This window comes from Mastigoproctus giganteus, chromosome 7 (assembly GCF_048544385.1).
Source record: "Mastigoproctus giganteus isolate SK-2022 chromosome 7, ASM4854438v1, whole genome shotgun sequence".
Taxonomy (NCBI): Eukaryota; Metazoa; Arthropoda; class Arachnida; order Uropygi; family Thelyphonidae; genus Mastigoproctus; species Mastigoproctus giganteus.
The window spans coordinates 142710856-142728360 of NC_143581.1; the positions used below are offsets into that span (position 1 = coordinate 142710856).

Consider the following 17505-nt stretch of genomic DNA (forward strand, 5'->3'; position numbering starts at 1 on the left):
ATTTATTTTTTCGGTATCGAGTGTTTATTACGAGTTCCCTTTATACAACTTCTGTATCACGTGTACCACTATAGTTATGTATTAATTATTTGTTACGGTTAAGTCGTTTATATATATATATACACACATATATATATATATATGAGTTAAAAGTACAATTTAATTGACAATAAAGTTTATCAAGATTAATAGATTTACTGATTAATTGACAATATTATATTATGCACTATACTACACTAAACTTATGCTATCGTGTAAAAATGGCGGGAATTCACGAACGGTACTTCTACGGACTCGTAAGTATTGATTTGCTTCCAAATCTCGCTATCTCAATTTAGAATAAACTAAGGTCTATAATCTACTTATAGAAGATAATTTGATATAACAATTGGTTAATAAATCGACTAAATCTGGTTAAAAAAAGAAAAAAAAACCTCTCGTTCAACGGGGCTGTAATTTAACACGTGGATTTGATACCGTTACCGATACTAAGTAATACCTACAAAATCTCTGTCTAAGTTAAACTTTAAACTAAGTATCGTAACTAGGAATATAAAGCTACTCTAGAAAATAAGTTAATATGCCAATTTAAGCTAATAAATCAGAAAATAAATCAGGAAAAACTTCTCTGTTCCAAGACCGTCAAAGAGCTTCGTCCGCACAGGACAAGCTCTTCTTATTCTCTAACAACCAAGAATTTAATGAGATGAATGGAACTGTTTTACATCTTTTAACATTTTTTTTAATTTCGGGTGTTAATTTTGTAGTTGAGATTCTTAAAACTGCTTGTAAATGTTCATCGGTGATGCTTGATCGTAAAGAATTTTTATTTAGATTCCTGATGGAAAATGATCACATATGTAGATTGATCCAAAAATAACCAACATTTTTCAGGCAAAAACGTTAAGTTCATCGAATTTTTCAGAAATAAGAGTATTGTAAAATTTACAGATTTCCTCACGACGGTGCAATTCCCTTAAATCGGTATCACACTGCAGATCTATAATCTGAAGCTGTAGTTCACTCGGTGCACTATCAATTTCTATTGAAAATGGGTCATGCACTATTGCCAAACTTGTCTCAATTTTTCGGAAGTTGCCAAATCTTCGTGAAAAGTCATCATTAAAAGCGTTGATAATTTCACAATATTTTTCACCTTTATTTTCTGGAATCTTCAGCAACTTCATGGTTGGAAAGTGGTCGACCTTGTTAATTAATAAATGTTGAAGGAACAACTGGAGTTTTAATTGAAATCCATTCAAACTTTTTACCATATTATGGGCGTATAAATTTTTCCCTTGTAACACAGTGTTGAAAGTATTTAAGTGTATCACGATGTCCAAGGTAAACGCAAAATCACAAATCCAGTTATTATCAGTTAATTCGGGAAAGTCCATAATATTTTTCAGTTTTAAAAATAGAACGATATCATCTTTAAGATCCCATACTTGCCGAAGAACTTTACCTAAGCTAAGCCATCGAATTTGGCTATGATAAGGAATATCATTCAATATCTTGAAGAAAATTAACGAATTGTCTGTGTTTCAGGCCCCCTTGATCGTATTAAATTTACTAGTTTAATAATACAAGATGTGACATCTTCAACTTTTAACACATTTTTACATAACTTGTTGATGTATAATACAATGAATTGTAATTAAATTATAATTAGGATAATTTTCACAAATTTTCCCTGAATTTTCTTTAACGCTCCAACATTTTTACCTGTCAAACTTGGTGCTCCGTCAGTTGTTACGCTTACCATTTTGTTCCATTGTAAATTATATCTTGTTAAGCATTTTTCAACTTTTTCAAATATATCAGCTCCCGTTGTTTGGTCTTTAAAAGATTCCATTAAGAGAAGCTCTTCAATAATTTCAAAATTAGAGGTACATCCACGTATGAAAATTAATAACTGTGCAGTATTCTTTTGGTTGTTACTTTCGTTGAGAGCTATCGAGTACCATGTTATGGATTCTAATACTGATAATAATTGCTCATTCAAAGTTGTATTGATACATTCAATTCTTCTTACTACGGTTTGCTGGGATAAACTTATATTCTCAAATTTGTGTTTAATGGACATAGTGGAATTATATGTCAGGATATATAATTCCACAAGCTTCAGTCATACATTCTTTAATATAGTCTCCATCACAAAAAGGCTTGTTGCTTTTTGCAATTATATGAAAAATAACAAAATTTGCCTCTACAGTAGCTTCTTCTTCCTTAGTTAGCTGCATAAATACATTTTGTTGTCTAGATAACTTTTGAATCAATCCATCAGCAGTTTTCTTTTGCTTCCAGAGTTAAATTGGCACCGTATTCGGAATGTTTAGTAGTTGTTGTTATTGTTTTGGTTTTTAGGAGCATTAGCAACTAAGGCCATATTGTTCCGTGTTTAGTAGTGAAATGTCTTTTAATATTGTACTCTTTCAACACTGAGACACTCTCCCGGCAGATGAGACAAATAGTCTCATTATTTCTGTTAGCAAAAAAAATATTTTGTGTTCCACTCTTCATTGAAGACACGACGCTCTTGTTGAATTTTTCGTTTTTTATTCATTTTTAAAAGGACATAAATATTACTTTTATCACTACGCGCACCAAGATGATAAACAAAGATAATGCAAAAAAACTAACTGCAGGATGACCGTCACAGAAAACAGATTGGAACTGCAGCCGGTCAGCAGTCCTATCCTATTACTCTGCCACCGCAGCAAAGCTGTTGTCAACGTCACCAGTTGTCTGTAGTTTTGCACGGTTAGTTTATAATCGCAAATTATGCCGTTATAAAAGCGCCCATTGGCTCACTTCGGTTCGCGCACAATTTCAAATTCTATCTCAATTTGAACAATACAGAGATGATAAAACAATTTACAAGTCAACAAATTCTATAATGTATTACATATACAAATTTATATTTCAAAAAGGCATCGCAAAAGGCATAAAATAAGTTAACTTTTTTCAATGTTTTTTTTTGATAGCCTTGATAGCATCAGCAAGTATTCTTGCACCCCTTCTATTCAAGTGCTATTCCATCTATCCTTCTTGAACAATATATGTACCATATCCATATCAGCAGGTTTTAATGTGTAACAAGCTTCATTGAAAATATGTTAGAATATTTGATGCTGTGCTTGATTTTACTGGACATCCCTAATAATTTTGTCCAATCATCAATATGGTTGCACAGTTTTCACTGAACCATAGGAACAGCAAAAAGCAGTAATTTAATTTTCTCAGTTAGCCACATCCTCAGATTTGTGGTCAGGTAATACAGCAGGTTTTATCTTAAACAATAATTCTCAACCAAATTACAAAGAATATGCACATTTAGTAACACTACAGAATTTCTTCCTCTGGGTTTTTGTGGTAAACAAGCCACATACATAGCAGAAAATTTTAGATTCAGACACTTCTTTTGTTTCTGCTTAAACATTTTAACAATACAATGCTAAGTAAAACAGAAGAAGCAAACAATATGCAGATAAACTGCACATGTACTCATACTACATCTGCCTTTCCATTAGTGAAGGTGAGATGGGAAACAGACAAATGAGATTGAAGATATTAACCTTTCATAACTACTGCCACCATGAGCACATGCAAAAATTATTATTTGCAGGCAGCAAATCAGTATCATATCTACTACCAAAAATTTTAGTAATACATATGTAATATGGGTAAACACAAAAACCTGTATATGTAAAAATTATGTGATGTGAAATTGTAAGAATTACCTTCAAAATCTATGCAAAAAATTGACTGCAAACAACTAATATATTGGTTGGGTAAAAATTATTGTGGCCAATGTTATTTAAGAAACTAGGCTATTAAAGGATGCCATAAATTAATACTGCTGAAGCAAAATAAGAGTATCACAATTTATGTTTAAGTAAAACTTTTAGTATCCACTTACTTGAAAGTTGCTGTTCAGAACAAGTTGAAATGTCTGATGTGTCAAAGGTTGGCAATCTGAGTTTATATGGTCTGATAGCAGGAGTTGACATCATACATTTTGATTTATTCATGAGTGTATCTGAAGATGTGCTTTTCACTGGAATGTTTGCAGAATTCCTGAGAGAGCTACTATATGTACTCTGAAGAGAGCTTTTTATTCTTGTGCCAGGCCTAGAAGACTAAGAAATAAACATCATTGAATTCATTAGTGCAAATTACACACTCAAAATACAGCTTTCGTGTTCCTTAAAATCACAAGGCCTTAGTGCTTGCTATGCCCATTATACAATGGGTGATTTTCTCATTAAAAGGCTTTTTTTTCCATGCATTTCTCCAAAATTAATTAACAGTGATAAGAATTAAATGAATATTGTCAATATTATTCTTAATCTATATATTTTATTTTTATTTAAAATTTTTTTTTTAATGTTATAGGTTTTACTGTTATTTTGAACTGTAAACTAATTTTGGTAAGTACTGCTGGTCAAGGCAGATGACACACCTATGCTTATACAAAGGTTGATAAAATAATATCCACTTAATATAATTGAAATGATATTACACCATAATTTAAGCAATAAATTACTTTATTACACTAATTATAATAAGTACAACTGCCACAATTATTTTCTTGCAGTTGTGTTTTGTACTGTCTTGAGACATTGCTAAATTATTCCTTCTTTAGTTTGCATCTGTATTTAAAATTATAATTTTAGCCAGAACACTTCCAGAGGCACCTCTGTAGCCAGGTGGGAAGGAGCAGCAGTGCATAGCACACGCTTCTTGATTAGATCGGGGTTCGAGCCCATCACCACCAAATACGGAGGATGCAGAAAGGTCAGGGAATGACCACCACATATCCCGGAGCAATATGGCCTTAGTTGCTAATGCTCCTAAAAACCAAACAAACAACAGAACACTTCCAAAACTGACTTTCACTAATGAAGTTAATAAAATGTTAAGTTTTAGATCCTGAGATAGTGTTATAATCTAATGTACTCTGGAGTTCATTGCACTTACTCGTATAACTTATTAACAAAACTGCTAAGCTGTTTTGTAGGTATTACAGTCTTTCCTTTAACATGGTCTATTTAAATTAAGGATATGCCAGAAATAGCATATCCTTGATTTAAATAATTTGCAATTAGACCATGTTAAATGAAAAACTGAAATTATTTAAATCAAGGATATGCCAGAAATGGCACTTTGCCACTGATGGTATGTAAATGTTTTTCTTTATAGGAAACATCTCAAATTCAATCCCTAATAGTCTAATTTTGATGGTTTCTCTGTTCTCCTCAATCATAAATGGATCCTTTTTAGGTCAAAGATATAAATTTAATAACACCCTTGCTTGTTAAATCCTTTATCTGTTTTAACCCTTGACAACTTTTCTAAAGATGCAAAAAAAAATTAAACAAAAATAAACATATAGTACCATCAAGCCATCCATAATTAATGCCGCCAACTCTGACCAATTATAACTTTAAACATAGATAAAATTAAATTACAAATAAAATAAATAAATAAAATACATAAAATCGACTGTAAAATATAATATAAATTAAAATACAATAAATCATATGAATACATTAAAACAATAAAAAATATAAAAATATTATACATTAAAAGCGTTAAACCCGTACTACTCTAAAACTGAACCTTTCGACAGCATCTGCTGCCTTTCTCAACATAAGTAGTGCTGCATCAACAATTCATTATAAAGTACTAAGCCTTCCCAGCAGACCAAGGGCATACTTTGGTACCTGCGCATGCTCCGTTTCCTGTATATCAGCACTGTAAGTGGCTAAGGGCTGTACAACTTTAAAATGCTCATCCCTATCCAGGATGTAGTACCACCACAAGGAATGCCAGGGTCGTATAGGCCAATCGCCTTGCTGTCAATCTTCAGCAAGCTCTTCGAGCGCCTTCTCTACCAAAGAATCGAGAACCATTTCCAAGAATCAAACCTATGTCGCCTAATCAATATGGTTTTAGGAAGGGGCGCTCCACTGTAGAGGCTCTGGAAAATATTACTGAAACAGCTAAAAACTGCAACACAAAATACTTCCTCCTAATATCGATTGACTTTGCAGGAGCCTTTGATTCTCTCTAGTGGCCTGCTGTTCTGGCCAGGCTCTGGAAGGCTCATATCACAGGAGACTTATATCGATGCCTCAAATCGTATCTTGAAAACAGGCAAATCACTGTTACCACTCCATATGCCTCTGTTTCTAGACCAGTCCACAGGGGCTTGCCCCTCAGGGTTCTGTCCTGGGGCCACTCTTGTGGAACCTGGTCCTAGACGAGTTCCTTAATTTGGATATTCCAAATGTTAAAACCCTAGCATATGCGGATGACCTGGTTCTGATGCTGCAGGCTGACAACCGGGCACGACTGGAGACCATAGCAAACCAGGCCACTAGTGACTTGCAAAATTGGGCTAGCGCAAAACTCCTTACTATCTCCTCAGATAAAACAAGTTCAATACTTCTCAAAGGATTCCTTGACCCCAGAAGACCACCGCAGATTAAGATAAACGGGAAAACCATAAAGTTGCTAACAGAAATAAAATACCTCGGAGTGATACCTGACAGAAACCTTAGCTTCATGCTACATCTCTGCTACCTGAGAACAAAAATAAGAAGATATGCAAGCCTACTGGCCAGGGTCACTAGGAAAGACTGGGGCCTGAAGAAGAGAGCCCTTGGCATCCTCTATAAAGCATTCTTTATCACAGCACCAGCCTATGCAGTTGGGGCCTGGTACACAAAGACTAGCACAGCTTTCAACAAGAAAAAACTGGAGATGACACACCGATTGATATTACTCATAACAACAAGAGCTTGCTGCACTGTGAGCACCCACGTGCTCCAGGTCCTGGTGGGATGCCTTCCCCTGGACTTGGAGATTGCGTACTGGGGGTTGCTGTACCAACATTCCAAAGGAAAAATAGTCTCTCACATAGGATTCACCACAGACCCAGCAAATTCCAAAACCGTAGAAAACAGACGGATTTTGCAACACGTGAAATCACTATGGCAAAATCGCTGGAACCTCACTAACAAAGGCTCCATTACTAAGAAGTTTATACGGGATGTCGGACAAGTTTATCCACTCTCCCCAGCCTGGTTTTCGCCCAGACTCCAAACCATCCTCTCTATTAGCCCCTTACTTCCTTTTCTTCCCTCCAGTCTTCACACCCCTTTACTGTTGACTTTCACAGCATTTTCAGCCCCATGCATCCAAATTTAACTACACCAAAAGTTCCTGCCTGACCCATTTAGGCATATAGAAAATATTATTTCAGCATATAGCCCCTCGCAAGCTTCTAAATTATTTTAACAAATGCTAATAACTAACCGCGAGCAGCACTTTTTTTTTTAGGTTCTAGCCACTGAAATCCCAGGAAAGTAGGTGGCAGGACCCACCAGAGTACTATATAGGTAACACCCGCCGACCTCCCCATGGCGAGGCCGGGTACCTATATAGTACTCTGGGGCATGGCGGCTAACAGGCTGGATGAACAAGGGCACAACATGCTACATACCACATGACCCATATACTTTTAAATACCTGGCTTGTCCAATACAGTGTACATATGCGAAAATGGGACAAATCCCAGGAGCCATTAGACCCAAATATACCTATACCACACCAAAGCATATTACAATGTATGATTAAGGTGCTATTTGTCTTTTCTTTTTTTTTTGGTGTGTCATAATGCACCATATAGCCATAATGCACCACATATATGGTAAGTAATATGCTAACCAGTTCACTCAAAATTGAGTGATGGGGTGGGGGATTAGACAAACTAAGACAGATTATGAGAAGTTCCTTTGCTAAGAATGCAAAGAATTTCTATGTTCATGTTAACACTAAAAGGGGAGGGATGAAGCAAACTGGCCCACTAATATGAATGGCATAACTATTGATAATGACGTTCGGATTACTAACAAACTTAAGTATTTTGCAACATACATTCATGCATGCAATCTTAAGGGATGAAAATATGAGACACACACAAAGTTATAAAACTGGAAGTTAAATACAGTCGAACTTGGTTATAATGAGCACGGAAATAATGAGATCACGGCTGTAACGAGCAAAGAGCCATAATGATTTTAATTTACATATATTCCCATAAAATCGCTCACGGTTATAATGAGCGTACTACACAGATATACTGTACAAATTATGGTAACTAGGCAAACATTCTTAATTGCTACAGTAGTCCAAAAACCCAATTCTTGGATTAGTGGCCAGTTTATGACTGTGTCCTTTCAGGTACAGGGGCTATACAATAGTGCATTGCCATACCACTTGTTGAATTACCCTATTTACAGATTGGCTTGTATTCACTGAACCATAAATTTATTTCGGGACTTCTAAAATTTTGGAAACGGGACTTCTGAGAACCCTTCCCTCGGCAACATGACTACTAACAAAAGAAAGTGTTTCTCAATTTGTTATAACCAAGTTCGAGTGTATTTGGTTATGTTCCATTAGCCAAAAGTGTGTTATTTACTTTTAGCTTCAACGGTATCTCTTCTACTTTCTTTTCAGTTAGTTCAAAATTACAGTTGAACTTGGTTATAAGGCCGGGTCCAGATGCACAGTTTTTTTACATCGTTTTGTCTGCACAGTTGAGATGGTACTAAAGACGTTGCAAACTGATATGTCCACACGGCTCTATTTTTGTGCAGTCTTTTCACTCATTTTTATTGTGAACTGCGCACAAAATGGATGAAGTGTTGCTGTTAATAACTTTTTCACTGTGCCTGGCCAGAAGAAAACAGAAGAGACACAATCATGGTGTACGCAAAAGGTGGTGTAGGGATTGGTTACTCAAGAGGATACAACATTCTCGTGTCAATTTTATTTGTGAATTACGTGATGAACCTGTAGACTAGAGGAATTATTTGCGTATGGATATAGAAACCTATATGCATTTGTTGTCACTAGACAATCCAATAATCAAGAAACAAGACACTTATATGAGGGAAGAAATCACACCTCATGATCGATTAAGTGTTGCTTTGAGATTTCTAGCAACAGGCAGAACTTATAAGGACTTAGAATTCACAACCGTTATCTCAAAACAATCATTAAGCAATATAATATATGAGACATGTAAAGCTATATACACCATTCTCAAAAAGGAATATTTAAAGGTAAGTAAAAGAAGTGTGCATTTTCAAAAAAAGTTTATTATTTATTTATTATAAGAATACAAAAAACAAACAAATCTTATGCCTGTTAATTTATAAAATATTGAATAACGGAAGTATCAGGAGTTGAGTGTGTTGGGTTGGAATCAAGATAAGGATTTATTACTTGCTGCGGCACTTGTCCCTGCACATAATGATGCCACCCACTATTAGTTCCAAGTTCAAGTAGGGGTTTGATTTCCTTGCAGTTGACAATCTTAAAATCTCTTGTAAGAGACTCCAATTCTGCCTCAAATAACACATCATTAATAAGTTTTTGAGCGAAAATAGTTTGTCTAGCGTTAAGAATTCTCAGCTTGTTGGCAACACGTTTACCATAAGTATCAAACAAATCTTCCAGCTTCAGAGATTGTAGTTTTTCCCCGACAAGAGTTATCACTTCTGTTTTGTCGTCATCAAAAACATTGTTTCCACTTCTGTCTGACAGACTGTGTATTAGAAAAAGATAAAGCTCTGCTAAATGACCTCTAAGTGTCCAGAGGTGTTGTAGAGGCGAGAAAGGAGGTCTCTTCTGGATGATTTTCATGTTCACTTAAGATGTCATCTGAAACATTCTGTTAAAAGCAAACAAAGAAAAATTGGGATAAGACTTTGTTTGAGATATACTTAAATACTGAAAAATATATGCATACTCAAATATGATTTTTTTTCCAGTTTCCAAAAAATGAAGGTGACTGGATAGAAATTACAAAGGAATTCAAAAATAACTGGCCATAATATTGACCGCAATCTACCTGACCAGGGAGTAGGGTTGAGTTTCTTTAATGTAAATTCAGATTCCCAGTAAATTTCAAAAGAAGATCCCATCTCTTTTACTATTTCCAAAAAAATTACACAAAATTTGAAAAATGTCGAAAAATGATGAAACATTATTGCAACAATTTATGTTATCATTAATAACAAAATTTAAATTGTAACTTGCACAAAGAATGTACTCTGCATTTGACTGGATCCTTTTAATGCATTAGCAAATGCACATGATGCAAGAAAGCAAGCTTATATAGAATCAGCCAACAAAAAAAAAAAAAAAGACACCTTATTTCACCTATCCACTCATTCCAAATGTTTGTCAAGTTCTGCCTTGAATCTATTTAAGCTATCAACTTCTACAACAACAACAGATGGAAGTTTGTTCCAGCAATCAACCACCCGCTGGCTAAAGGCAAACTTCCACACATCTATCCTACAACCGTTTTTCCTAAATTTGAATTTATGTCCTCTCAGGCAATTATTCTGAACAAGAGGAAGAATCCCATCAGCATTGAGCATGCTGAAACCATTCACCTCATTCAAATCACTTTTACCTCTGCCAGCGGCTACTGTTAATTTATTAGTCCGTGTATCCCGCAAGCTAGCAGTTTTCCGACCCACCTAACTCTGCCTCGATAGCATCAGCAAATATTCTTGCACCCTTTCTATTTAAGTGTATCCCATCCCAGTAGAAGCAGTCTCTTCTGTTAACAAGCACAGACCAGGCTGAGAAAAATTCTACCCCTTGAGCCTTGCACAATCTCTCCAGGGCAGAATTGATCGACAAGGCTCTCATTATACTCCCTCTTATCGTGCCAGGGCAGAATTGCAGACACTTTCAAATTCAATCCTAACTCACGGCTTTTTTTCAGCACTGTCTTGTACTTGTTAAGTAATTCTGCCAGTATCCTACTCTTAACATCATTAGTGCCAACGTGTACAACAATATCACCCTTTGTGCCCATAAAGGATGATATCTGCCCTACGTCATCAACCTTTGCCCCTGGCAGACATACCCTGGTCCTGTTCCATCTATCCTTTTTGCACAATATGTTCCCCATTTCCCTGACAATAGAGTCACCTACAACAACTAGTTCCTTTGGGACCAGAGGATTCTGCCTTGGGGGTTGCCGTTGTGTTGCGTGATGTTCAAGTGCAAGCCCTGGCATTGATGTGGGCAGCTGAGAGCTTGATAGGCCCCTCAATTTAAATCCTTCAAGCACTCATATAAGCCCATAACAATGCCGAGTTGGCGCCTGATTTCCTCACACTCCTTACATCGTGCACACACAATGACAATATTATGTCTTTGTGTGTGTGTGCGCGCGATGATATTGCCCCTTGGCAATATCATGTCCTGTTCCTGATTGCTCCACAAACATCAAACAAGCAGTGCATTTCAATAGATTGTGATTGAGAGAACCGCCCCCCCCCCCCCTCAGTTCTCCCGAGCCACAGCACTTCCAGTAGTTTAAGCCTTTTGCTTTGCTGCTCTGGTCTGAGTCATGATTTCTATTCAAGTTCAATAAAATTCCAATACAAAATATAACCCTAAACCCAACGGTTATAACACTATACCGTATTTCCCCATGTATAAGACACACCTTTTTTTCGAAAAATTTGGGGACTAAAAACGGGTGCATCTTATACAGTGCTTGTAGATATTTTTTTACTTGCATTTTCCGCTTTTTCACGCTTGTTGTCTTTGCGCTCATTGTTTCGCACTTGTTACTGGTATATTAGGTTACTTTTTGCCACATTCTGCCCAGAAATGGCTCAGAAAAGATTTTCGTACAGTGCTGAATTCAAGTTAAAAGTGATCCAGTTTGCAAAAGTGAATGGAAATCGTGCTGCTGAATGTAAGTTTGGTCCTCCTCCAACTGAGAAAACAATCTGAGTCTGGCTACGGGAAGAAGAAACCCTACTGAAAACGCCACAGCAGAAGAAGGCCATTAGAGGCAAGTCAGCAAAATGGCCTGATTTAGAGAGAGAATTTAAGATATGGATTGAGGAGCAAAGGGCAATTGGAATTCCTGTGTCCACAAAGATGGTTCAGCATGAGGCAAGAATTTCTGATGAAAAAGAAGTTATTGATTTCAAAGGAGGACACAATTGGTGCTTCAGGTTCATGAAACGGAATGGACTAAGCATGCGTACATGCACCAGACTTGCCCAAAAGATGCCTGAAAGCTATGAGCAGAAGGTCCTTGAATTTCATCGTTTTGTCATTCAATGTCAGAAGACACATCAGTTTGAGTTGGGAAAGATTGCAAATATCGACAAAGTCCCCCTTCAATTTGATGTCCCAAGTAACTGTGAAGACAAGTGGACATGAAAAGAGCCATTATACAGTTGTTCTTGTTGTACCAACGAAACCAAGCTGCCTCCTATGCTGATTTTCAAACGCAAAACAATGCCAAAAGAAGACAATCCTCGAGGAGTGATTGTCCACATTCATGACAAGGTTGGATGGATCAGGATGGGATGAAGATCTGGTTTGAGAAAGTTTGGAGCAGGAGACCAGGTGGGCTCTTACACAAACCTGCCCTATTGGTGCTTGATCAGTTCAGGGCACACATAACAAGAAATACAAAGAAGATTGCTGCAGAGCAAAAAACAAAACTTGCCGTCATACCTGGAGGCTTGACCACCCAGCTCCAACCACACTTGATGTCAGCATTAACAAACCCTTCAAAGCTGCCATGAGAGACGAAGTCTTCTGGGGACAATTTGACACCAGCAGGAAGAGTGAAGAAACCAATTATAGGAGAAGAGTGTACCTGGGTGAAAAGATCCTGGGATAATATCAAGATTGAGATCGTTGTCAAGCCATTTAAGAAGTGTGGCATTTCAAATACCATAGATGGAACTGAGAACGAGGCAATATATGAAGACAGTGATTCGTCATCAGACACAGATGAGGACAAGCTAATGGATGGAAGTTTTGACAGTAATGAGTTGTATGAATTTTATGATGAATAAAACTTGAGTTCAATAACTTTATGTAATACATTTTTTTTTTCAAATTCCGGGCCCCAAAATTAAGGTGCGTCTTATACATGGGGAAATACGGTATATGTACTGCAGTATCGAATATCATCTCCGAGTTACGTTATATGACTTACTTATCCCCTGTCAACTTATATGTATTAATTTATGATGTTACTGTTGTAATAACTAGGTTGCTATATTTATATGTGCACACCATTATAAACCCCACTCGTGGCATAAGCCCCATCATATCCCTGACCATAACATTTTTCAATGGGAATATTTAGTTTGTGTAATATTTTCATTATATTATCCGTCATCATTTCTGCTGAATGATCATTCATGTCAAAGATTCCTAAAAAAGTTTCACAAATTTCAAAATCTTTGGATTTTTCGTTTTCGTCACGAATTATGTGAAAATGCCGTACAATAACACTTAACTGATCTTTTTTTGTGAGAGCTTGAGTAGTATCCAAAATTAGTGAATAGAATGGTGCTGAATTAATTTTGAGTGTAACACTTTTCTTTTGTTAATTTGGTTTCTTTTGTTAATTGGTATCTAAACATTCTGTTAACTCATTTTGGATAGTGGGACTTAAATAAGTTACTGAACCAGATGGCTTATTAATAATTTGTTTCATTACATCATCATAGTAGGAAAGTAAACAGACTTTCGATAAAAAAATTGTGATTGTAATCTTCCGAAAATGCTTCCTGATGACCGCAAAATGCTAAAGAATTTTTAGCCAACATAAGCGTTATCCAAAATAACCGTTCTAGTACCATTTTCCAAAATGAGGATCTGTATCTTACTTGTTCCTCAAGATCTTTATCAATCGTTGCATTCTTTGCCACATTTCATGTATAGCACATGCCTCGATATGATTTTGAAAAACACTGAGTTTTTATCCAAAAAAGATAATTTTTCCAATCTCGTAGTCCACAGTAGCACAGCCACAAACAAGGAACATTGAAGTAGAATAGTAGTAGGTGTCACTAAAACTTCTATTTTGTTGTTCAGGATCCTTTGGAAATGGTCCTTTAGGTCTCTGAGGTGACAAACTCATAATGTTTCTTTTTGTTTCATCGGAAATGTTGATGTCCACATATTCTCCAAGATCGCTTGAAGGAATAAATGGTGCAGTGCATTCAACACAAATTTCCGACAAAGGCATATCTATTATTGTTGAATTGTTTTCATTTGATGACCCTGGTGCCTCCGTAGCCAGGCGGGAAGGAGCAGCAGTGCGTAGCACGCTTCTTGATTAGACTGGGATTCGAGCCCATCACCACCAAATATGGAGGATGGGGAAAGGTCAGGGAATGACCACCACATATTCCGGAGCAATATGGCCTTAGTTGCTAATGCTCCTAAAAACCAAATAACAAACAAACAATTTGATGACCCTGCTTGATTTAAATGGTCCACAAATATATTTACACCAGCAGCATTCTTTTCCGCAATTTCCAATTCAATACTGGCTGGTCTTTTTTTTACTTTCTTCTGGACATAATTCATTATTGTGTTTTGTAAAGAAATTATTTAATTTAGATAATTCATTGACTGCTTGTTCTTTTGCTTTCTTCATTGTTCTTTATTGGGCTCCACTCTTTCCCTTTCTTTTCATCCATTTTTAACCAAAAATTTTATTAATTTAATTTTAAACTTTATATTTTAAATACAAATAGCAATAATAAACAAATACATTTTTTATGTCAATTGCTGTTTTGATAATGACTTGAACTTGGACAAACTTGAATTAAAATTAATCAACTAACAACTTTTGACCACCGTATATGGCTATTTTGACCACCGGACAGGCCCACTGTTCGTATACAGTGGGGCCTGTCCCCCATCAAGTTGGGGAATCCCAACCGCCATACGACATGACGCATACAAATACAAAGGGTACTAGGAAAGTTTTGCAATATGACGCAACAATGAATCACAGGAAGCTGCTTGTTGCTGCATGTTGAGACATGTTCATACGTGCATAGTAGCCGCCGCGCCAAGTCGATAGGCTCAGTTATTCATTAGTAGTGAGAGTGTAAAGTGCTTGCGATGGCATCGTGGTCACGAAATGAGATAAGGACAGTTTTGCGGTATAATTTCGTGCATGGTTTAACCATAGACCAGTCCTTAGAAGAAATGACTCTTGCACTAGATGATGATTGTCCACATCGTACAACGATATTCAGGTGGTATAGAGAATTCCAAAGGGGAAATTTCACTCTGGAGGATTCTGAGAGGCCGGGAAGGCCACGAACGTCAGTTACGGAGGAAAACGTTACTGCTGTGAGGAAAATGCTTGACGAAAACAGGCGAGTGAGACCTAGCAACAGATAGAGGATACTTTGGGCCTAAATGCACCAGCAATTCGTGCGATTCTGCAAGATCATTTGCACGTGAAGAAACTTTGTTCTCTCTGGGTGCCGCATCAACTGACTGAAGAGCAGATGACACGACGTGTGACTTGGTGCCGGGAGATGTTAAAAAAGTTTGATAAGGGACAATCTCGGTATGTGAACAACATCGTGACAGGTGACGAGACTTGGCTGTACTATTACGATCTGCCGACCAAGGCTCAAAACAAAGTTTGGGTCTTTGATGATGACGACACACCCGTAATTGTCAGAAAATCCCGATCTGTAAAGAAGAAAATGATAGCTGTATTTTTCAAATCGAGTGGAATTGTGGAAGGTGTCGTTTTGGACATGCAGAAGACAGTCACAGCTAAGTGGTATACTGAACAATGCCTGCCTAAAGTCATTGGATCTATGAAGAACCTGCGGCCAAAGTCAAGAATGGACACCTGGTACCTCCATCACGAAAATGCTCCAGCTCACCGCGCCAAAGCCTGCACCGAATATTTGACCACGACAGGACTGAAACTTCTCGAGCACCCTCCCTACAGTCCAGACCTTGCTCCCTGCGACTTTGCACTGTTCCCGCATGTGAAAATGAAGCTAAAAGGGAGGCGGTTTTCCAGTGATGAGGACCTTCTATGGGCTTGGGACAACGAGTGTGCTTTACTTCCTAGTGAAACTTGGCAGAACTGGTTTAAAGATTGGTTTCGGTGGATGGAGGGGTGTATTGAATGTAGAGGAAATTACTTTGAAAAAATTAAATAAACAAAGCTGTATTGCAAAACTTTCCTAGTACCCTTTGTACAGTAACTGAATGAGTGTCTGATCACTATACAAAGTTACATTTGTAAAAGCAAAATAAAGACTGCCGCCACCTGGGTTTGTTATGTTTTGGCGGTAAGATATAAGAAGAATTCCTTCCTTATTCTAGATGCATAACATTGTTGAGCTCGGTGAGAAAAATATTTTCATTATGTGTTGCATCTGTCTATAGGCCCTACTATAGTTGGGGCAGCCCCTACTTGCATCTGTTTATGGGGCCCTGGTGAAGTAGGGCCCCTAATTCGCTAGGGACCCCTGGGACTTCCTACTTTTGCTATAAGGTAGCTAAGCCCCTGAGTTAGTGGTTAAATAAGTATTACAGTTTCACCTTGACGGTAATGTGGTTATATGGAAATCACAGCATAGGATTGATAAGAGATATTGTCCTACCAATCTGATTACTTATTGACATGGTAATAATGGAAATGAATGCAAAAAATAACTCATAACTGGAACTTAATACACCAACCGATGTATTTATTAAAAAGTTTTATGAAACTTTTTAATAAAGTTTCAGTTTCATACAACTGAAACTTTATTAAAATAATAATAAGATAAAATAAGACATGATAAAATTTTGTTGTAAAAATAAAATACACTGACAACTGTAGAGTTAAAAGCAATAAAACAATACACAAAATTAAAATATACAAAATATTACAAATTAAAAGTGATAAAACAACCGTAGCTTTCAAAGGCAACTGGCTCCTTTATCGACAGTAAAACTTGACTGTCGTGGCACATCTTTAAATTAAATCAGCAGGATCACGGCTTATAGCATGTGTTACTGTAGGAGCATGGGCATTATTTTCCACACATGCATGGAGACCAGAAATGGCTCAGAAGCATGCCAGGTGGAACCGTTCATCCCATCCAAGAAATACAGTTTCAAAGAGATCTCTAAAATATTACACAGCGTGTCAGACATGCTGTGTGCAGCTGCCAGGGTGAAAATTGCACATAGTCATGTCAAAGGAAAAAGATCCTGTACCTATTGAGGGTACAAGTGGGGTTATATATGTAATCAAGTATGTGGACTGTGGGGAGTGCTATGTTGAAGAAACAAAATGCACGTTTAAAGATCTTATGGGGAGACATATTATCACAATAATGACCACAGACTGTGGGAAATCTGCTGTAGCTGAGCACTTCTGGAAGGAGAACCAATGGTACCCTTCCTTTCCTTGATGTTCTGGTTTGTACGGATGGCCCCAGAGTAAAAACAAGATGAATAAGAAACCTCTGTGCCAGGGGCAATACATACATTATAACACAACACAAGCTAACAATTGTAAGAACAGTGTAATTGGGGCCCTACTGTAGCACCTCTGAGGATAGAATGGAGGACATTAAAAATGTCACAGTGGATCTCTGAAAA

At 37.0% G+C, this 17505-nt stretch overlaps 1 protein-coding gene across 2 annotated transcripts in view; it reads right to left on the bottom strand.

Annotated features, from left to right (window-relative positions):
- The window catches only part of LOC150083238 (uncharacterized), a 193022-nt gene that overhangs the window by 120854 nt on the left and 54663 nt on the right, over positions 1-17505 (bottom strand). For both annotated transcript variants that reach the window (XM_090377927.1, XM_090377926.1), the window contains exon 4: positions 3923-4142. In XM_090377927.1, coding sequence (XP_090234053.1) covers positions 3923-4142 — 220 coding nt within the window. The remainder of the gene's footprint in view (positions 1-3922; positions 4143-17505) is intronic.